Genomic DNA, 22,805 nt, shown 5'->3' with positions numbered 1-22,805 from the left:
CTGTTACAGGTTTAAACCAGTTCCTGATCACTTAAACTAGTTTATGTATAACGTCTGTCCCTAGCCCTACAGGCCTACAAGAGATTCTTGTTGGGACCTATTCTTATTCAGTTCTATGTTGCATTGGGCGACAAGAGTGAAAATAAGCAAATTGGGAAACAGCCACTGCTATGTGAGAATCCAAGAATTAGTTTACAACAAATCCCCTCAAGTGAAAAGGCCGAATTCTTTATAGCAATCAACTCTATCTACTCCTGCCTCTTTCCAAACAGCAGCTGCTGCCAAGAGCAAAACTCCATATACTTTCCCTTTCAAGGTTGCTGTTGTTCATTAGAGCCATAGCCTCACTGCCACTGAAGACACAAGAGGACAAGACACTCTCCCTTCACTTAACAGGTCTACTTCAAGTTAACTCTGACATGACTCAAAGCTCGACCACTTAAAAGCACTATGGAGAAAAGGTAAGAGCACCACATAGCAGAGCAAAATGCCAGATTAAGATGGAGTCATGCTCCCTAACAACACAAATAGGCCTGAGTAGCTGACAGAGGACACTAACTGCAACTGTAGTTACTATGGCACTCTCCTCGTTTGTGCAGTATTTGAGTATACTTCGCCGGAGGTGTCAGCAGAAGAGAGTGCACCATGATCCCCACAGTGGCAGGGGATACAGAAATCCACATTACCTAAAATTAAGTCCTGTAGACTCTGATTTAGCTTGTTCCTAAAGACCTTTTTCTTTCTGCCACATGGCTAAAGGGTGAAACAGTGAACAACCCTTTAGAGCCTTCTTTAAAAAGCTTTATTTATAGGAATTTTTAAAATGATTGACAGACAAAAGGGACAGTAGTAACAGGTTGGCAGCCATGGTGAAAGGTGTGCTAAACCTGCTCACCATCAACCCAATTGAAAAGAAAATCCCTTTGGGCCTCGGTGTGTTTCCCCAAGTGAGACTAATGAAAAAAGGCACTAGAGTTAGAAGAGGGAATTTATATGCAAGCTGAGATTTGGAGCAGAAGCAGATAAGGACAATGGTTTCAGAAGCAAGCACATGAAACAGCCGGAACATTTTAAGTAAGGAAATAAATCTTGGCAGGGTTAAAAAAAAAAACCAACACACACAGGCTATTTCTGGTACAGAAAATGGTCAGGATTTTCTGAACATTAATTACAGGATAAGAGCAGCAAAAGGGTGATAAAAAAATTGTCCTTCATGGGGATATTTCAAAACAGAGATGAAAGAAACTGTACAATTATAAGTATTATTTGGGAGAAAGGAAGTTATGATAGGGAGTTAACTATACAGAAAATTTCACAAGGGGCCCTTTTCATGCTAGAAGAACTGTTGCTTCTCTAAACATAGATCACCAAGAACTAATAAAGTTAAACAGCATACAGGCAACTGATTTCAAGAGAGCTATGACTGAAGGAAAGGGTATTGCAGTACTGTGAGAAATGTTAAGTGAACTGGCTGCAGGTAATTCACCGCTGACAGATTTTGGGCTTCAATGCAAGTCAGCCAATTAATTTAGTGTTATACAGCAGGTGAGACTCATATGCTGGAATCACGAATCATTCTGTACTGCGCTGATGCAATTTAGAAATGAAGATGGGTCTGTTCAAGTGAAAAAATGTTGATTTTTAAAGGCGTGGACAAAATATATTAAAAAAAGACTGGAGCTGAATGGGCATTTTTCAGTGACATCCAAAGCTAGTCTTTTTCGATAACTGCTTGCCAAAGCACTGGACCTTTCTTTCTTATTTAAAAAACTATGGATAGACAGCAAACAGTTGTTCAGATACATTTTTGTACTTGACTGGGTGTCTGTGCACTACTCCCAGCACAAATGTTCGTTCAAGTTTTGTGTATGGTTTTTGATGTTTACTCTCAGCAAAAAACTTGTAATTGGTAAAACTCAGCATCTTGAGTGCTTACAGAAAGCAAACAAATGGGTGCAAGCATGAACAAAGAATGTTTTAAAATACATTCAGACCTGTTCATAGGAAAACTTAGTTCATCCAAGTCTCAGCACAGCAAATATAGTGTCAATATTTCACTTAAGTGGTTGAGGGGAAAATGAACACAGTAGTAGTGTGCTGGAAGCTTCAGAACATTATTAGCAGAAAATAGAGGGACTTGTCTTGAGGTATTAGCAGTCAATCATTTCTAGCAGTGGAAGTTCCTGATAAATTTCCACTGCTAGAAATCCTTCTGAGAGAGGATGCAGTACAGGAATGCAGCCTGCAGTTGTCCTTGCCCCCCAAGTCAGGGTGATCCCAGCTTGGAGTAGGCATGCAGAGCAGTGGCTCCTTCACACCCCTCAGACCATGGAGGATGAGGAAAGACTACTCTGTGCCTTTCCGACCAGGGACCCTCAGTCTGGGGAACAGGAAGGGGGCAGCGGGCAACTGCTTCTGTGTTTTACTCCCAGCATCTGGGAGCAGAGCAGACGAAACAGCAAAGCAAAAACCCCCTGTCCACTCCCCAGACCAGGAAGTTGTTGGCTGTGGGAAAGAGGTACAAAAGTAGCAGTCAGCTGCTTCACTCCTCTCCTTGACAGGGCTAAGAGGGGAGTGAAACATCAGGACAAAGTTCCCCGCCATTCCCCAGACTCAGAGGGGGCATGAAGTTGCATCCAGGGATTTCATTCATGCAAAAAGAAACTCCTTCAGAGGGGAAATCCTTCCAGTGTGAACATGGAACATCTTCTCCTGGAGAGGGTACGTTTCCTCAGGGAGAAATTGAAAGATTGCTTGTGCACTCCTAGTTTTTACTGGGAGAGCAGCAATACAATAGATGGGCATAGACACTGAAGCGTACTGCAGCAAAAGCATGACCTCTGCAGGACATATAAAACTTGCGTTAAAAGTTCAAAACTGTTTCATTTCCCCAGACTGGTTGCCAATGAATTTTGTTCTGTGTTGCAACTAGCTCTCTCATTAGCTTAATTCTCCAGCCAGTTATTTGCAGCTATTGTTATGAAAGTTATGAAAAAGTTAGTCCTACCACAAAAAGAATAAATATGATTTGTAGCATATCTGGCAAATTACTGACCAGGGACAAGACAGGAAACCTCAGGGACTTTCAGCTAATTAAAACTAATAATCAAATCTGCATATAGCCATACCAGAATGAACAAATGCCACTCCAGCCCTCAGCACATTTAAAAGTGGACGATATCAATTTGTTCAGGTTTAAAATTTGACCTACCTTAAAATAGTTAAAATCTGGTGGGGAATGTCCTCTAAACTCTAAATATCTAGTTAAAAAACAGAAAACAAATCCAGCACTCATTGCCAAGCAATTAAGAAAATAGCTTCGATTCACACAGACCCCAATTTAAGACTGATTTGTGATCTTTGGCAGAGCTAGGTCATAGCAGACTAGTCAAAGAACCGTGCTATCCTTTATACAATTAGTGAACCTAAGTCACATTAACAGAAAAATCCAGCAGTTTCAGAAGGGAATGAGGAATCAGTATGTTAATAAAAAGGGAGAAAAATCAGGAGAAAAATTTCTGAAGTTATAGTCAACTATACTGAACTAAAAACTGAATAAAATATGAATTTAAATGTTCAGTTTAAAGATAACATTTCAAACAAATATCAGTTTCTAGAAAGCAATAGCTATTGAGAATTACATTCACTCCCTCACGTTAAACAGAGGAAAATGGATGTAAATGTAAATGAAATTACACACAGCTAGGGTAGCCATCATAGAGGACAGTCCGGTTGTCCTTTATTGACACCAAACTGGACACTTATGTCCTCTTTTTTTTTTTCTCTCTTGAAGAGAAACACAGAGGACAAAGGCATCGGGTTTCATATCAATAAAGGACAGAGTAGCAGAAAACAGGAATGTCCTGTATGATGGCCACCCTACGCACAGCAGAGGCACAGATGAAATCTGTGTTAAGATGTGTAAAGACCTGCTTCACAAGAACACCTAGGGTCCTATAGTGATGCAAATAATAAAACTTCAGGATTTTATTGGCCATGCCCATGCATAGGAAGTATGCCTCTAGTGGTCAGTATCTCCCTCCTTGTTCGGCACATAAATAAAACAAGTGCTTTTGTATGTGATTCTATTAAACGAATAATCCTAAGTCTCAATAGTGAAATCTATTTCCAAATATTAAAATAAGATCTGGAAAGACTTAAATAAAATACTATGCTGTTCAAAATTTTACAGCAATCTAAGGCTCATAAATTATATTATTCAGATAAAGCACAAACACAAGAATGAAAACCTCTCTTTTTCTAGTATTTCTTGGAAAGTCTTACCATTAGAAAGGATAAAACTACCGTATTTACTCAAATATAAAATAACGCCCCCAACAATTAGATTCTATGTATAGACAATTTATAAGTGTGTTAAAATTTTCTAGGTATAGAATCTAATTAGTGGAGGTTTGCCTTGAATTTGTTCTCCTCCAACTGCTACAGCAGGGAAAATAAATCTGAGAGGGGAAGGGAGGGGAGGGGAAGGTGGGGGTCAGCTTGTATAGTGGGCAAACTGAGTTATACTAACAGGGGTGTAGGTTGTAGCTGTGTTGGTCTAAGGACATAGGCAGACAAGGTTCTTTGGGTAGATGTGAATATCTTTTATTAGATCAACTTAAATAGTTGGACAACAATTTTTAAAGGAAGCTTTCGGGTTCAAAAACCCTTGGTCAAGATGAGGAAGTCTCTGCAGTTGGTGTGTGCTCTTCCCAGATGGAATGAAGAGTAAAGAAGCCAGAGGCTGGGGCGATATGCATGCAAGATAGGCAGTCAGTGAAGATATAGATTAAGGAGTCAGTGGGTGACAGACAGTGGGGGGAGGGGGGAGAAAGAAGGGGGATGAACACTGGAGAAGTACCTGGGGAGTCAGATGTCAGGCAGGTTATAATGTGTCATAAATCCAATGTCTATATTTAGTCCATTTTTTTTTAGCATCCAGGAGGTTGATGAAGTGGAGTTCATAGGCTTGTCTCTGGGAAGTGTTTTGTAAGTTTCCTTTGAGGATCAGGACAGAGATTGGAAAAAGAGTGGTTTTCTTGTAAGAAGTGTGGGGGCACATGAACTCTACTTCAACTTCCTGGATACTAAAAATCATGGACTAAATATAGACATTGGATTTATGACACATTATAACCTACCTGACATATGGCTCCTCAGCTACTTCTCCACTACTTCATCCCTTTTCTCTCCCCCCACACCCAGCATAGAGGTTACTATTAAAGTTCATTTGATACCACATCAGACGAGTTGCTGTGGTCAATCCTTGGGGGCTTTGGCAAAAACAGTCCACACAACTTCTTCCCCAGCTCAAACTGCTGCAGTCTTGGTCATCATCCACATGTGCTTTCTGCTCTCCACAATAAATGACGCCTCCATAAGATAGTGCTGTACCCAACAGTACTCTCTTATGGGGGAGTCAATTAATTTATTGCATCCTTATGCCAGCACACATGTAGATGGTGACACTTTACTGCAGAGCTAATTAACCAATTCCACAGTAAAGCTCATGTGTAGAGGCACCCACTATGCATATTAGCCAAAAGGCTTATGATTTTCCATAAAGTTCATTGTGCTGGGCCCTAGAGTCAACAGTATTTCATGCCACAGAGACCTCATAGCTCAGCACTGCTTAGTGTATGCGATTTAGATTCCCTCATGAAAAATCCATGTGCAAAATAACACCCCACTCATGACTGGCAATATGGGTCATGTGTTTTAGTCATGCTCAGTGTTCGCTGCATTTAAAAATCAACTCCATAGTTGATTTCCATAACAGCTTTTCCATTACAGCCGAGTACATGCTACTTTTGGCAAGAGGTTAATGATATACAATATTTATATATAGTGAGGTTTTCCTACACACAAATAAGACATAGGGCTTTTTTCTCCATGCTGATTGGGGGGGAGGGGTAAGGGGCAGAGTTGTATATTTAGAGTAAATATGGTAGTTAAAATGTGATGCATGCTACTGCTCTAAGATTACAGCAAGTCTGGATTTTTGCCTTTGAGGTAGTGGCGGTCTTGTCATCTAAGTCACAGAACATGGAATTTAATAAGCTAAACTCTAACTCATCTAAAATCAGCTCCCTTTTTCAATTTGGAGAAGTTACTCTCTTTTATTAAGTTTCCCTCTCTCATAAAACATTTGGAAAAAAATTTAATTTCATAATCAGTGGCAATAAAATTACCTTTTGCAAGTCTACATTTATACCTCACATTCATCTCCAAGACAGAAATCCCAGAAACTGGTCTAGAGCTTAACGATAATAATTACCCTTAAAATTAGGTATACCATAACCTGAAAAAGCTTTTGTTAAGAAACCACAGTTTGGGTCACATTCACCACTGATGAAATTAATCAATTCTTTTTTCTTATATTAGTATTTAATGTGGTTCACTTAATATAATAATGCATGAGCTCCACGTACTACAAAAATGTTTTAAATATTTTAAAATATACTGTTATGCCCTTCAATCTTTCTTCCCATTAAACATATGTACATAAACATCCCTTATGTAGGTAAATGTATTTTATTAACCTCTTCAATACTACCTTTTCCTTTCTACCAGGGCCCCTGCTAGATAAAAAAAAAAAAAAAAACAACCTAAGTGTGGAGAGAAGTACAATGTTCGAAGCATAGATCAGAACTCACATGGTTATTTCTGGAAGAAGGGTACAACAACAGACTCTGCTGTGTCATGCTCAGAATTCCTGGAAGATTTCATATTGAATAGAATAGAAAAGTTTACCCCATCTATTGATTAAAGTTGCCTCTACTCAATACTAGAAACAATGATGTCTTAAATAAGGAGCCAGTTCCTTACCTTAACAGCCCATATGGACTGCTCCAAGGGATGGAAAAGTTTAAAGCAAAAGCCATCTTTCTTGGAAGGCCGCTCAATGAGCTCACAAGCATTCAGGAGCACTGTTCCTACCCACTGGCCATTTTTGGGGGTTTTGTAAATAAGCAGTACTCCTGGTTTCAACACACACCACAATTTGGTCCAGCTTTTCAAGGTGCCACGAATCTACAAAAAAAGATGAACAGGTATTTAGGATTCTACCTGACAATAGAATGAATTTCATCTCTCCCACAAACAGAGAAATTAAGCCTATGTCATCTGATGGCTGTTATCTAAAACAAAGCAAGTCTGTTGATAATACAGTATTCTCTACTTCTCTGTGGTAAAACAGGTTTAGATGTTACACAACTGAAGGTACACGAAAAGTCAACATTTGAAAATACTTCTGGATCTCAGAAACTTAAAGTCCCCCGGGGAAGCAGTGTTTTGACATTACAGATTTCTATTTGAAATCTCTGGGTTTATCGTATAAATCACGTTTGCACACCTCACAGTGCTAACACGCTATGGCACCCCTCAGCACCCCTGAAAGGAACTCAAGGCACCCTAGGGTTAAGAATCACTGGCCTGGGGTCTGGATGTCTGATTAACATTTTGTTAGCTCTGAACCTTATTCCTTCCCATCCACTTGATTCAGTGCCAATTTAGGGTGTGAGAGAAGTAACAACTGAAACATTCCAAAGGCATGTACAGACAGACAAGCCCTTCAAAAACACAAAATCAAGTGAATCGCTCCAGAAAAGCACTGCCTTTAAAAGAGGGACTATTTTGGAATATTTCACTTTTGGTTACATGTGCATGGAGAGCTGGGTTGTGGCTGAAGCCGGACTTACCCCCTCCTGTCTCAGACCCCCTGGAACCCTCACTGACACTAGAGCCAGGCCCTCCAGTCCCAAGACCCTGAACAGAGGAGAGGTTAACACCATTTGGGAGCCTGCACTGCCCTTGCCCCCACCATACCCACACCTCTCCACCTCCTTACTCTTCCCAGGTCTCCCCTCCCCATAAGGGGGCAGGGGGGAGTAAGCACAGCACAGAGCCATAAGTCACAACATCCTGTTCTAATCCCCCATGGCCATGGCTGATGCTAGAAGAGGCTTTAGTTTTGAAACATTCAGCTAAGAACAGCACAGGGGCATGTGTGTGTCCCCTGGCTGAAATATGCCCTTTCTGAACAGCCCCTAGGCATTTAAATTTAGAAACATTTCAATCATTACCATTTGCCCACACCACCACTGACCTTCAGGGACCTGCCTGCTATGCAGTGTAATAAGGTAGGTATTTACACTGAGATATGGCTCAGGGTAAATGTTTTGTGCAAAGAAAGAACTAAATGGCTTACCCAGAAGTAACATCTTTTTAAAAATTAAATCAAAAAAATGCCACATTATTATTGATAAAAGTAGCTGTGGAAGTGATGTACTTCTCACCTTTCTTACAGAAAATTATAGTTCATAAGGGAGAAAAGCAAGAAGTGAACAAGAAGCAAGCTGTGTTAGTTTGTGGCCTTTTTGCTACTTTTAATAGAAGCTGCAGAAAGTCTACAATTAAATATTAATAACCAAAGTGAAAAAAAAACCAGAAGTCATAAACCAAACTCATCCAAAAATCAATTTGCACGACACAAAGTAGACATAACTAGGGTGACTACTCTAAGTAAAAGCTAGGTTCCTACATTAGTCCTGTAGGAGTCGAGCATGGAGCCTCTGGGATGCAATTAATAGCTACTCGGCTCCTGGAAAAACACTAATCAGCAACCCACTCCGATACCGAGCCTTTTCTATTCTGGTAGGTAAACAGTAGTCAGCTGCTAGAACTTCAGCTCAGGTTTCACCCAAGTTCTGACCTTCAGCCAATCAGCCATAACAATAACTGATGGATCTGTGATTGTACTAAGTAATTCTTTCGTGGCTCTCTTCTTCTCTTCTCTGTAATTTTTCTTTTGAACCTGTAATTAATAAATAAAAAAAAATAGAAACAACATTATAATCCATGGAAACAAGCAAGTGAGCGCAATAAAAAGCCCCAGCCAAAACAACCAGCCAACCAACCAGGAAAAACAAGGTGCAAAACACAATAGGTAATAGATGCAGAAGCAGCATCAAGATGCAGAGGAATGTCTGCTTTCAACACAAAGTATCTCCAAATTATTTCAAGAACAGCCACTTCTGATATTAAAGAATACAGACTGTCAAGGTTAAGAATATTTTACTGTTCATATAAGCATCACTTAATTTTTTTTTCCAATAACCTAAAGATCCTTACTTCTCATTTGACTGTCACTACTTTACTGTTTAACTCTTCACTGTTCATCCTGAGAAATGCATGTAGTAGATGAGTTAGTTTTATCTTAAAATTGATTAGTAATTGATTATAAATTAAAGTAGTCACATAAAGGGCCGACTAAAAGCTGCCAATGAGTTTGGGTGAAAAAAATTTACCTTGCATGCTGTTGAAAAACAAACAAACAAAAAAAGCCCCACCCAAGCTAATTTGAATTAAATTCAATTTAAATTTGACAGTTTCTGAAAAATCATAAAGTCATAGAAAAGTAGGACTGGAAGGGACTTAAAAAGTATCACCCTTTTGCATCTAACTCAAGCATCTAAAAATCAAAGTCCCCCTCCTCTATTTTTAGGGACAGTAGAAAGAGAAAAAGGTTTTAGTTTCACTTGTTTTGCAGCAGAAATTGATAATGGGCCATTTCCCACTAATAATGGTAGATCAGTTAATGTCTATAGCCATCTTGCGTCTCATTTCTTACTAATTTTAACATTAAAATTACTTTAAACCTAATAGAATGCAATACCAACGAGGAACACACATGATAAGCCATTGGTAATTCAACACGAGGCATCTCTACCCATTTTGTGCATCATCCCAGTCTACATCATAGAAGCATAGCGCCTCATAACTATGTAAGAAACGATTTAGTACAAACTGAAGGGGTGACAAGAGACTCAGCAACACTACTTCTCCTAACACCTTAAGAGTCTTATTTATGCTATTTTCCAGTCAAAACTCAGAAAGTCAAACAAGGGCAAAACAGTGCCCTAAGAAAAATATTTTGAAAGCAACTCACCTTAAGAGACTCTTTTTTTGTGAGCTTACTTGAAGCTGAGGAGATGTCTTTCTCCGAGCCATTGTAAAGCTTGGATTCAGACTGAAATTTATGAAATAAAAAACAAATCAGTACTATTGATAGATACCTGGATACAACAGAATAACGTTTCAGCCACTCACAAAAGTAATATTGATGGCATGCATGAGTTTATATAGACTTCTGCTCTCTGTTCAATTTCCTTTTATTTTTCTTCAACAAAAACAAAATTCCCAGTAATTTGATCTATTTACAACCTATAGTTCTACTTAATAAGATACTTCAAGGGCTGAAAGCGTGCAAATGATTCCTCCAGAAGCAGCTTTGCTACATGCAGTACATATTTAGCATGTGTTGCCTGTTGCTAAGGAACCCCTGCTGAATATTCCAAACTCTTGATTAGTTGAAGAACTCGTTTGCAAGAGATCAATGGTTTCATTCTTATTTATAAAAATTACTCTATTTTGTATAGGTACTATATTTAAAATGGGAGGAGCCTGAAATACCCTGATAATTTGATCTACAGTGCCTCCACCCCCAGCTACAGAACTCCTCCCATAACAAATGTTATTAAGGCACTTACCCCCTGACCCATGAAGGGAAAGATGCAGTCTCCACAAGCTAGATGCAAATTTTCCCCATGGCCCCAATGACCCATGAAGGGAAATATTCAGTCTCTCTGGACTAGAATTAAGTCCAGTGCATAAATTAACGCATTACAGCTGCCCAACAGCACTCTCAAAGCTCCCACCTGTCCCTCAAACCCCTGACAATTAATCAACTCATTCCCCCAAGTGCTACCAAACAGGGGAATAGGACTCAAGTTAGCTTTATAAAACCCGAGTCGTCTTTCACAACTGGGCAATGTGCTGCCTCAGCAGCACATGATTTTTTTTGTCATGTCTTGAAAGGTTCAAAGTTTGTTCTTTTGCCTCTCTTGCCCACTAGCTGAAAGGGAACTGGAAGAAAAGACTGAGCCAGCCAATAACTAGCAAGTGGCCACAGCAGCCTGTAACATTACAGAAGACTTTTCTTACATGGTATGTCACCTGTCACTATCATTGCAACCAATTTAATCACCACTGGAAACTGCTCAATAAGTATGGACTTAAAAATAAACTTCAGACGAGTTAGAGAGATATCTAGTTCTTCGTGCGCTGAAACGTAACCCTGATTGACACTGGTTGCTTAGCGAAGTGCCCTGGGATTAGAGCAGCTTCAAAGGACAATATTTTTTGACCTGTTGTCTGTAATCCATTTTACTTTTCAGACTGACTGTTCCATTTTAAAAACCTTAGTTTACAATGTGATATCTATTCAGTTCCTCTGAAACACAATAGTGCAACAGTGCCCGGTCTTTTCCACCAGTGGATTGAAGCTATACCAGGTCTGTCCATGGGCTGAATCCAGTCTGCAGACCCAATCCAGTGCACAGTGCTGGCCCAGCCTCAGCCCAACGCAGCCACATAAGCCCCTGAGTGGGCCACTGCCATGTGGCTGCATCAATCCCTGGCTAGATCCAGCCTGCAGGGTCCAATACCTCTGTACAGGGCCATACTGGTTTGAGCCAATTCAGCCACACAGAGCTTGGAAAACCGGGGGTGAGGAAGCAGTGGCAGCGTTAGTTGTGGGGAGACCTAAAGGCTGAATTACACAGCTCCTTGGGCCAAATCTGGCCTGCAAGCCAGAGCTTGAATAACCCCACTTTAGAGTGACCAAGTCCAAAATAAGTAAGTGTTAGATAAGCGACCAATAAATGAAAAAAAGCACAACATTTAAACACAAGAATATAAAGATCCAAAAATATACAATTTAAATTGGAATTAGTTCCAACAATACTTTGGACAACATGCCAACATGTTTCTTTTAACTCTGAACTTTAAAACATTCAGTCTCATTTATGCCACCTGCATAAATACCTGCACTTAAGAGTTGAACTGGTAGCAAGTTCTTGCTTTAATTCTAAAATAAGCCATTTTTTAACCTGGGAGCCTTAACATGAACAGGTCTTTGTTTAGTTTGTATTTTGTGGTTTTAAAGAAAAAACAAGTTTACTTTTTCCTCTCTCCTCTGCTATAACTGGGGAAGCAGGCACCCAAAACACAAATGTAAACCTATGTGATAAACAATAAAGTTCAGATTATTCAAAGAAAACAGTTACTTCTAAAGCTAAGTTTCCCTAAATTCTGCCTAAGAAATCTGGGATGTTAAGAGAGATGGAGGTCCTGTACATTTTATACTGGAAGCCCATTCTTAAGTGAAATTCAGACTCTATAGCTAAATGCTCAGAGAATTTAAATTCTTTGTTGATAAAGTCTGAAAGAATTTTATCACAGTAGCAGGAATAGAACAGAGATATGGAAAGATGCCAAGATAATTCATTAGGAGTACCCATTAGAAAGGATTAATGGAACATGCTAAAAGTAACATTAAGTTTTCTGGCTGTCAATCTAAATAAACCAGAAAAGGATCTTGGAGGCATTATTGATTCCAAGATGAACATGGGCCGCCAACGTGAGGACACAGTCAGCAAGGCTAACTGCACCTTGTCATGCATCTACAGATGCATTGCGAGCAGGTCCAAGGAGGTGATCCTTCCCCCTATGCAACATTGGTCAGGCCACAGTTGGAGTACTGAGTCCAGTTCTGGACGCTGCACTTCAGGAGGGAGTGGACAACATGGAGAGGGTCCAGAGGAGGGCCACTCGCATGATCAGGGGTCAGCAGGGCAGGCCCTACGAAGAGAGGCTACGGGACCTGAACCTGTTTAGCCTCCACAAAAGAAGGCTGAGAAGGGATCTGGTGGCTGTCTATAAAACTAACCGGGGGGGGAGGGGGAGGGCAGTGGGGAACAAGAGGGTCGCAGGAGCAACTAAGAATAACAACCACAAGTTGACTGAGAGTAGGTTCAGGCTAGATATCAGGAGGCACTATTTCAGTCAGGGCGGCTAGGATCTGGAACCAACTTCCAAGGGAAGTAGCACTCGCTCCTATCCTGGGGGTCTTCAAAAAGAGTCTAGATAAGTCACCTACCCAGGGTTGTTTGACCCCACCATTTTTTCCTGCTCATGGCAGGGGGTCAGATTTGATGATCTTCTCAGGTCCCTTCCAACTATGAAACTATGAAACTTACTGATGCAATCTATTTCAAGGGAAAGCCTATACTTAGGACCCTACATTAATACAATCTAGCTCTAGAACTCTAAAGCCTGAGTCTTCACATCAAGGCTCAATTCCCAAATATATGAGACTACTGAGACACTGCTGCGGAGGTATCTGTCAGAAACAGAACATTTTGGGCTCTAATAAAAAAAAAAAAAACAAAAAACCAAACCCTTCCTTCAGGCTTAAATTAATAAATAAGAGAACTACAATGCACAACTTGAAGAAAAATAAAGATTATAAAAAACCAACTGCAACTCCCGGTACTGGGTTACAAGTAGTTCTCAGAACCACTGTTCCAACCCATCGCTGAAGACAAGAGACCTTAAATTTTGGTAGGTGGAAGAGCCGGTTGCCATCGATTACTATCAAATATCACACAAAGAATTACAAGAAGAAAGTGATTAAGTTGGGAAAGAAATAATCTTTTTGTCCTGCCTATTTGGATCTTGTACACCTACAAAACTGGGCAAGACAGAACAAACCAAGGAAAGGTAAGAAATGGAAAGATGCAAAAACAAATGCAATTAATACTCCATCACTAACAAAGTATTACTTAAAGAAATTAAAGAATAAGTAAAATCAGTCATCACAAAAATTGAGAAAATGTCAAGAAAGATTCAGAAGCTTCAGGACCAGACACTTGGATCAAAGACAAGAATAAGTCATATCTTCTTGCTGTCTTCTACTAATGGGATCCATGGGTGGAAGAAAATTAGACAGTTCTCTTTTGTATGAGAAATGATCCTAAGTTCAAAGACACTAAACTAAATTCAGAATACTCCAGTATCCTCAACTATGACATCACAGATCTCCAAAGCTTTTTTTAAAATCAACTGCAAGGTACTGAGCAGGAGGCTAGTACTCCTGGGTGTACAATATTACATCCAGGTAAAAGGGTTTGTTAAAACTGAATGAAGTAGGAGTTTATCATGGAACTTCAATAGCTGTACTGTAGTTTCCCCACTCTAAATAGGGATTTGATGGGTGAGGGGTGTTGTATGAAGAACACGGAATAGCTACTTTAAATGTTTGCAAGTAATGATTTGGAAAAGCATCTTCCATGCAAGTTTCTCCCTCTCTCTAAAGGGATAATTAAACCAGGGGATGCAGCCAGCTAATGATCCTATAGCAAGTGAAGATAAGGGCTGTCCTTGCATTGGTGACTAAAAGAAAAAAAACCAAGGCAAGTCAAATACTGTAAAAGGACACTTTCCTCTGACAGACACTGTACAAAATCTGGCCTTCCCTATAGCCAAAGATAGCCTTTGCTTAAAACGAAAACCTTTGACACCTTTATACTATTAGGGATTAAGGCCCAGATAAAGTTAGAGCATGTAAACAAAAAGGATGCTGCAAAAACCTGAAATTAGAAAGCTCTGTCTTCACATAGACTGCGGGGATGCACCCAGAGTGCAACTTTAAAGCATTTGGGCAGAAACAGAATGTATGACAAGGAAGACTGAAGTAATATGTTCTATGTACTATTATACTGGACTTCCACACAACATATTTTCTGGCATGATCTGGTAACTTCTCAGTACCTTTAGAAAAGGTCTTTGATGCAAAGACAATATATGTTGCAATGTCCAGGTATATCCCTGGTGTTAACCTTTATCATTGTTTACAGACTCCTACGAAGCCAAGCTTTGAAAACCTATAGGTTGGGAGTTGCAACAGAGATTAGAGACCCTCTGGCATTCCTGGAACCCTTAATCATACAGTTATATGGTTTTTAAAAAAATAGGAAGAAAGTACTTAAAGTTTAACTTTTGCACGTTTCCCATGGGTAGGTACTCAGTGATTGCAACAGTCCTGGAAGATTTTTAACTCTCAGATTAGCAACCTGTGCTCTCAATCTTTAATCTCCTTTAACAAAAGATATTTGGTTCAGGAATCATACTATTATTTTCCACTTCTTGTCTGGCTCAAGTCACTCCTATTCCTGCTTAGGAAACAGAGGGCAACAGGGTGATATACATATTAATTCTCTCACTGTACTACCAGTGGTGTGCTTTTGCATTGCAATTGCACCAGATAGGGGAAAAAAAGCATTTGGAGCTAACTACAAGTCATGAGTCTTCAAAGAGACTTTAAAATCAATTTGAAAAAGCCAATGACAGAATACCAGATACTCTTATCAGTAGATAGCTGCCTGGGACTTGGATGTTCAGCATTTCCCATGCAGGAGGCCTCAGGGTTTTGCAGAACAGGCTCTAGTTGGCTACTGTATACTCTGAAATGCCATCTTTAAATGTTTGTGTGTAGTTTAACCTGCAACTTCTTAAGATGATTAAAATAAGCTTTTCCATATTAAAGCTTCTTTCACTACCCTTAATCCATTCCATTAAGATGTACTACACATGCATCTTGCTGAATGACACTCTCACTTATAGGTGAAAAGGTTGGGAGTTCATGTTCTACATCACGACTTGGCTTCTATCCGTTTTCCATTACAGTGAACTATTAGGCAGCACTGGACTCGGAGACGCCACCTAACAAGAAACCATTACAATTTCATGAGTTTGTACTGAGGTTTTGCATTTAATGTCATCTCAATAAGGATAGTATTAAGGAGCTGTCTCTTTAAATATTAATTTTCATCTCTTGAGAAGTCTGAACAGCAACCCATGAGACCGCAGCTCACTGTAATGAAATAAACTTGCATTTAAAGCCAGCACACAAAATGATATATGCTGAACTGCAGAGTTAAGTCATCTTTTGGAGATGGTGTTCTTGTTTACCTTGCTTTTTGACATAGAATGCGCTGAATCTTCTTTACTTTGTGACGAATCATCCTTCCCTTTGTCAAAACCTTAAAGAGAAGACAGTATTTTATGCAAACCATTATATATTACAACACTACATAATTTCTGCATCCAGACTAAATAAAGACTTAATTAGCAAATCTCACTTATGTGGTCAGCATTGTGCAATGGTACAGATACATTTAATGAAAAAACTAAAAGTTGGTTCTTCACCATAAATCAAGATGAAAACAATACTGCTCAATAAAAATAAGGTTTTGAAGTTTCAGTGTGGTGTTTACCATAAAGCTGCTTTTAGAGTCTGTTAAGAATGAGGACTCAAAAAATAAATAAATAAATAAATAAATAAGGCTGAAGCAGACCTCCACAGGTCTTTCCTTGCTCAAAGGATACATCAGTCTAATGCTCAGACAAGCATTTGCCTAGCCTGTAGGAGCAAAATATATATCTATGCATATTGCACTGACTGGAAATTGCTAGCTATGTCTAAAGATTCATCTGAAGCAGTAGCAGGTGAAGCTGCTTTCCTTGTTTATTAAAGTATTTAAAACAGCATCTATGCAATAATTCAATGTTCATAATGTACAACGTAGTGAAAATGCTTAGACAACATAGAAGGATTAAGATTTTTGTGTTATGTGGAAGGCTGCTTCATAGCTTAACCGTGTGCTCATGTATGGCATACACAAAGTATTAAATTTTAAAATTGATCCCAAAACCATTTTTATATCAAAATAATTGTCTATGAACGAGCAGTCACACAGTACTATCAAAAATGAAAAGAACTCCCCATAAAAACAAAACTGCACAACTGCTGAGTGTCTTTAAGCCAAGAGAAGAATCAGTTACTAGCCAAGCACGTTAAGCAGTCTTTGCGTAGTTGCACGATGTCAAAAATTCTTTCTAGCATGCATGTTCAAGTAAGGGTATGTGCATATCCCTGGAATACAGGCTAGGTGATGCCATGCATACTCTGGAGACAAAACTAGAACAAAAATCACACTGGTGCTCAGTTTTGTCGAGTTGTTTGTTGCAATCCAAGCGCATGACTGGAATGTACCGAGGAGCTTTTTATTTACAAGTCAAAATACAACTGTTGACAAGCTGCCCAGGCACAAGACAGATAACAGTTAACATTAACATGATAAAAGTATGCTTCTGAACAGATGTCGCCAGCTGAGAGCCTTGTAGCATTTCCAGCTAGTTATTAAGATTTACACCACCAGAGGGAGCTAGCTCAGGAGACCAGATATGCCTGAACAAGACTTACTCCTATCCAGCACTCTGCAGGTCAAGTGACAAATTCAGATATTTTGGATGAGGAAATTTGCTTGCACCACACTATTAAAGATGGGCTGTTTCTTTTCACGATGATTTTGGGCCTCATGCTAACAAGCAGCTTACAAACTTGTAGCAGTAATCATTTTTGGTTTTTGATCCTCTTGCATTCATACATACATGTAAGCACACCAAAAACTTCATTTAGGAGTTATTCCACCCACCAGATTAAAGAGTGAAGCATCCAGGTAATATTAAACAATGTGAAATGTAATTTAATCACAGTGCAATATACATAAGATGACAAATTGTAGTAGTGGAAGGCTCCAAATGTGGCAGATGAAGATTATCAAGATCAAGCTGCTGGCAGTTAAAGTTAAAAAAAAAAAATGGAAATAAAATACCACACATCAAGTATGGATAGTTATCCAGCAACTAATGTGTCCATAAAAGTGCTTGATGGCTATCTTTGTAAAGAAATGCTCTACTCCATCAAGAAATCATTAGGTACAGTGCTGGAAATACTCAATGATGTTCTGTTGGCTTATGCCAGAACCCACACAAGATCATTATGCTCTCTTCTGACAGTTAAAGTGTCTGAATCTCTAAAGTCAGATTTCTGATTTGGACTTACATCTGTGCACAGTCCCTAGAGGAACTCTGACAATCCTATTAAAGCATATTTAGGCATATTTCTATGCAACGCAGAACAAAGAGATGCATCTAGGCTTTAACATTTCTGAATATTAGGTAGAAATACTAAATCGAGAATAAGTCAGACAATGCTACCGCAGTCTGCAAGGACTGATTTTATTAAGTCATATGCAACTGGGATAAGCAAGAACGTGCTGACTTTAGGCTTGTCATTAAGAGGATAAAGCTTCTTAAGGCACCCAGGAATTCGCAGTTTCCTTTTAAAAACCATGGTGGCTCAAGGTCCTTCCTTCCAGATGCACGCACATGCGTGTACACACCCACCCTCTCTATGCCATCTGAAAGTTTGTTAGTAACCAGACTTAAAATTAACTGCACTTGGTACAATACAAGATTGAATATAGATTGCCTGGGATATTAGTACTTTCAGAAAAGCAGAGAGCCATCTTCATCTCATGTTGCTTAAATTTCTCTCCTTGGCAGTCAGTTGCCTCAGTTTTATCTATATACACTTTTCATAATTTTATGATTTCATTACTTAATCACATACATACGCACAATAGTTCCACTCATTTGATATTTGAGAACATACTAGATTTTGGAGCCTTTTGGCAATAAGCAGTTTTGGTTTTGAGTTGTGAACATGGGTCTAATGTTGAATGCTACTACTAGTCTTGCCACAGTCTTATACAGAACCCCATTTTTGCCATGCATTTTCACAACGTGGAAGTACCTTAGTATTTCCCCTTCCTTAACAATAAGATTAGTCTATAACAGGGATGTTAAACCCCTGCCCCCAGGAGCCATGACATCTGGCCCACCAGGCTCTGCACAGGTCCAAAAATGTGGTAGGAGGGAGCAATAGCAGGGTAAATTGCTGTTCTCCTGCAGCTGAATTTCTGAACTTGCAGGGAGCCTGGTGGGCCAGACAGCATGGCCGTGCAAGATAGATCAAGCATGTGGGGCTGGGAGTGTAAGGCTCAACCCGTCCCATGAATTGGCCCCATACCACTCATCCAGCCTACAGGAATGAAACGTTTAGCACTACTGAGTTACAACCTTTAAGAAATTTTGTCCTGTTACATATAGAATAGACAGTTTTGTTCAACAAGCATTTTACTCAGCATGGGCTCTGGTCGGATTAGCTGCCTCCTTGACTTACGACATTCTTAAACAATTTGAGTTAGAATTGTTTTTATAAATGTACCGGTTGGAAAAACAAACCACCCCCCCCAAAAAACAAAACACATCTTTTAGAAGCTATAAACGGCAAATCTGTCTATAAATATACATGTGCTCTTGAAAGATGACAACTTGGAAACAAAAGAAAGATATTCGAGTCTGCACATTAGTCTTTGTGTCATTGCTACTATGTCTGTATATCTGCTGGCCCTAAAGGCAGTGGTGGGCAAAATATAGTCCGCAAGGCCATTCTATCCGGCCTGCAGGGCCCCTAAAAACACGTTGACAATTATAATTTATCTGTCCTTGGTTCCTGTCAAAAATGACAGGAACTGGGGGCAATAGGACCCAAGGGAAGCCCAGCAGGCTCCCGCAACAGCAGGGCATGCCTGGCCCCACCACCGAGGGACCATGTGGCTGCTGTGTGGCTGCTGCGGCACAGAAACCTCAGGAAAGGGAGGAGCGGGGGGAGGGGCAGGAAAGGAGCTGGTGCAGAGCGCTGGGAAAAGCAGCCCCTCCCCCGCCCCGTTGCTGGCACTCCCTGCTACAGCTGCTTGCAGCCCACACAGGGCTGTCCTGAGCAGGCACAGGCATCCCCATGTGGGCTATGAGCAGCTGCAGCACAGGGCACCAGCCATGGGGTGGGCAAGGGGCCGCTTTTCCCCCACTCAGCACCAGCTTGTAACCTGGCCCTGCTGCCAGCCTGGACCCCGCTCCAGCTCCAGGCTCACCTGTCGGGGCTGCGCCACAGTGGCAGCAGCTGTGGCCCCCCCACTTGCCATGTTAGGCAGCATTTGCTGCTGCTGCTGCCTGCCCAGAGCTCATACTGCTGTAAGCTGCAATAAGGATGCCACCACTGCCTCTGGGCAGCCCAGTATGGGAGCTCCAGGTGGGCAGCAGCAGCAAACACTGCCGGTCATGGCAAGTGGGGGGGCCACAGCTGCTGCTGCTGCAGCACAGCCCCAACAGGTGAGCCTGGAGCTGGCATGGCGCCCAGGCTAGCAGCAGGGCTGGTTTACAAGCTGGTGCTGAGCATGAGGGAAAAGCAGCCGCTTGCCTGCCTTGTGGCCAGTGGTCCACGTGGCAGCCACTCACAGTCCTTGCGGGGCTACTTGTGCCTGCTCAGGACAGCCCCGCGTGGGCTGTGAGCAGCTGCAGCAGGGAGCACCAGCCATGGGGTGGTCAAGCGACTGCTTTTCCCAGCGCTCTGCACCAGCTCCTTCCCTGCCAGCAAGCAGGGGTTGGGGCTGTGCACTGCCCCCTGCCTGTATTGAGGTGCTGGGGGGCACTGGGAGCGAGTGGGTGCAGGAGCACAGGGCCCGCCCCGGTATCCCAGGGCCCAGAGCAGGGCGGCAGGAGTACAGGGTCCCAGCCAGCAGGGGCATATGGAGCCAGGCCAGCTCCCCCCTCTCCCTGCTGGTGCAACCCAGCCCAGCTCCAGAGACCCCTGCCAGCCTGTGTCCTGTTCTGGGCCCCACTGGTGCTAGTCCTGGGACATTGGTCCCAAGATGGTGACCAGCGGGTGGGGCACCTGTCAAGGGGCAGGGCTACCCATGCAGCCCTCGACAGATTGCCAAAACTGGGTAAGCGGCCCATCACCTGAAATAATTGCCCGCCCCTGCTATAGGGTAAAACGGAATTAAATTTATCTTAATTTGACAAATTTCAATTTTGCATTTCATTTTTTTGGTACAGTCATCCCTACTTGACTGGGAGCTTTAAAGCATATAGTTTACAGATGAGAAAGATCAGTGTAAGCAGATGTACTAATCCAGTAATCTTGAACATTTATATAAAATACAAAAATCTGACTGTTGAATTGCTAATCTATTCAGATTTATGGACTACATTGACCTCTGAGTTGATGAGAAATCCTTGGACTGGGATTGTAAAAACAACCAACTCGACTTTTATTCAATCCAAAGCAGTAGATTCAATTCCTAGGATAAGTTATGACAGCTTTAGAGGAGTTCTAAATCAAGCAAAAATTCAAATGTCCCCAACAGGCTTTACTGGCACATAGGGATTGTGGCTATGGTCCTGCTATTCTCCAACAGTACCCTCGCCTGCCACTTGGCATCCTGGGGATCAGCTATACACAACTAGAAAAATCTCCTCATCACAGATACTGTCATGAGCCCTTAGGGCTATACTGTATTTAAGCCTGCTTTTCAACACCATTTCAAATCAAATGTAGCTTTGGCATATGCCAGACTGTGGCCCTCATCTTAGGTTCATATGGCATGTTCCAAAACCCACTAAAGTTAACCAAAAAAAAAAAATATATCCAGAATTTGCTATTAGTCTAGCAGTGGCTTGGGGCTGCAGACCTCCGGGCCACATGGGTCTTCATGACCCCCTGCCCCCCACCTCCCTTTCTCTACCATGTGGCCCACAGACTGTGCTGCCCAGGCATGGGGGCTGGAAGCAGAAGCTAGAGGAGGGAGGAGAAGCCCGAGGACCCAGACAGCAAGAACGGCAGAGGTCTGTGGGCTAGGTGCTAAGCCCTTCACGTGTTAGACAGCCATGGTTTATTTCATTTCAGTGTTTCTAAAATTGTGCATATGCACACACAAGTAGCACATTTAAGATCTGGCTGAAGTACATTTTCAGAACAAACAAACAAACAAACAAACTTTCCAAAACACATGTCTTGTCATCTCTGGAAGTGCAATTACTCAGCACAACAGTCAGTCATTGCGTTGTCTGAACACTCATCTTTGTCACAGTTTGAAAGTGACATTTGGGAGCTTAAGTTAATTATGGAAAGTCCAGTTTTGAGTTGTAACATAACTGTGTTAGTTTCAGGCATCGCCAAGCAGCACTTGCTAAGCATCCTACAATCAACTTTGGGAAAGAAAAAACAGGCATCTCCTTTGTTCCAAGGGCTAAATCTTATATTTCTCAAATAACCTCCCTATTTGGAACACCACTTAAGAGTAAAAATATGACATTCATCCTTGTTTACTAACAACAGATTCAAATAAGTAAGTACTGTCCCTTATTATAGGGAAATAAGTACTGATGCAAAAGCCACGGATAAATCAGGAAAAACATCCAAGATGAACAAGACTGCCAACTTTGATAACATGGTAAGCAAAGTAAGATTAATTTGAGCAATGGCTGAAATGCAGTTTTGCAGGATACTTAACTGGAGAATTAAATATCTGCAGAAGAATTAAATGGATCTAATCTGAATATTTAAGGCAAGAGAAAATTTAAATCTGAAACCAAGAGATAAGATGGTATAGAATGGCAACAGGTCTGTCAGTACCTGCCCCATAAGGACCCCCAACTTTTAGGTATTTAAGCACAACCAATTTTAAAATGGACTATCAAAGAATAAATAATTTCCAGCTGTTAAAAAACAAAATAAAATTGGCAGAGATAAAGTAACATTGAACCATCTGGACCATTTTCTGAGTGACTGCCAAAAAAAAAAAAGAGTGAATAAAAAACCCAAAAACATTGCAACTGTTTTTCCCCCCCTCAAGAAATTTCCTCAAGACTTCAGCATACCAGGTCTCTCTTTCTCTCTCCCTACCCTATATTTACCAGAATCCAAGGCACCACTGAATTTAAAAATTACTCCCAAAATCAATTAGATTCTATGCATGGAAAATGTATAACTTGGTTATAACTTTCTAGGTATTAAATCTAATCATCAGTAGTCTTAAAATTTGTCCCTCCCACTGCTGCAGCAAGGGGGCATGTGGGCGGGGGTGACAGACAGGTGGCCCCCTTGCCTCATCTCCCTCCACTTGTCCCCCCGTTCCCCACAGCCTCAATCCCTT

At 41.0% G+C, this 22,805-nt stretch overlaps 1 protein-coding gene across 8 annotated transcripts in view; it reads right to left on the bottom strand.

Annotated features, from left to right (window-relative positions):
* Positions 1-22,805, bottom strand: part of OSBPL8 (oxysterol binding protein like 8) — a 139,068-nt gene that overhangs the window by 25,608 nt on the left and 90,655 nt on the right. For 6 of the 8 annotated variants that reach the window (XM_019543184.1, XM_019543178.1, XM_019543179.1 and 3 more), the window contains 4 exons: positions 15,874-15,944; positions 9,950-10,030; positions 8,714-8,815; positions 6,829-7,032 (listed from right to left, as the gene is read on the bottom strand). In XM_019543184.1, coding sequence (XP_019398729.1) covers positions 6,829-7,032; positions 8,714-8,815; positions 9,950-10,030; positions 15,874-15,944 — 458 coding nt within the window. Of the gene's footprint in view, positions 1-6,828; positions 7,033-8,542; positions 8,663-8,713; positions 8,816-9,949; positions 10,031-10,550; positions 10,808-15,873; positions 15,945-22,805 lie in introns of those variants that run through there. The other 2 variants (XM_019543185.1, XM_019543186.1) reach the window with 2 other exon arrangements.

The sequence above is a fragment of the Crocodylus porosus genome, unplaced genomic scaffold (genome assembly GCF_001723895.1).
Source record: "Crocodylus porosus isolate Cpor-Errol unplaced genomic scaffold, CroPor_comp1, whole genome shotgun sequence".
Taxonomy (NCBI): Eukaryota; Metazoa; Chordata; order Crocodylia; family Crocodylidae; genus Crocodylus; species Crocodylus porosus.
The sequence above is the reverse complement of the archived record's forward strand: the minus strand, read 5'-3'. Positions and strand labels throughout refer to the sequence as shown.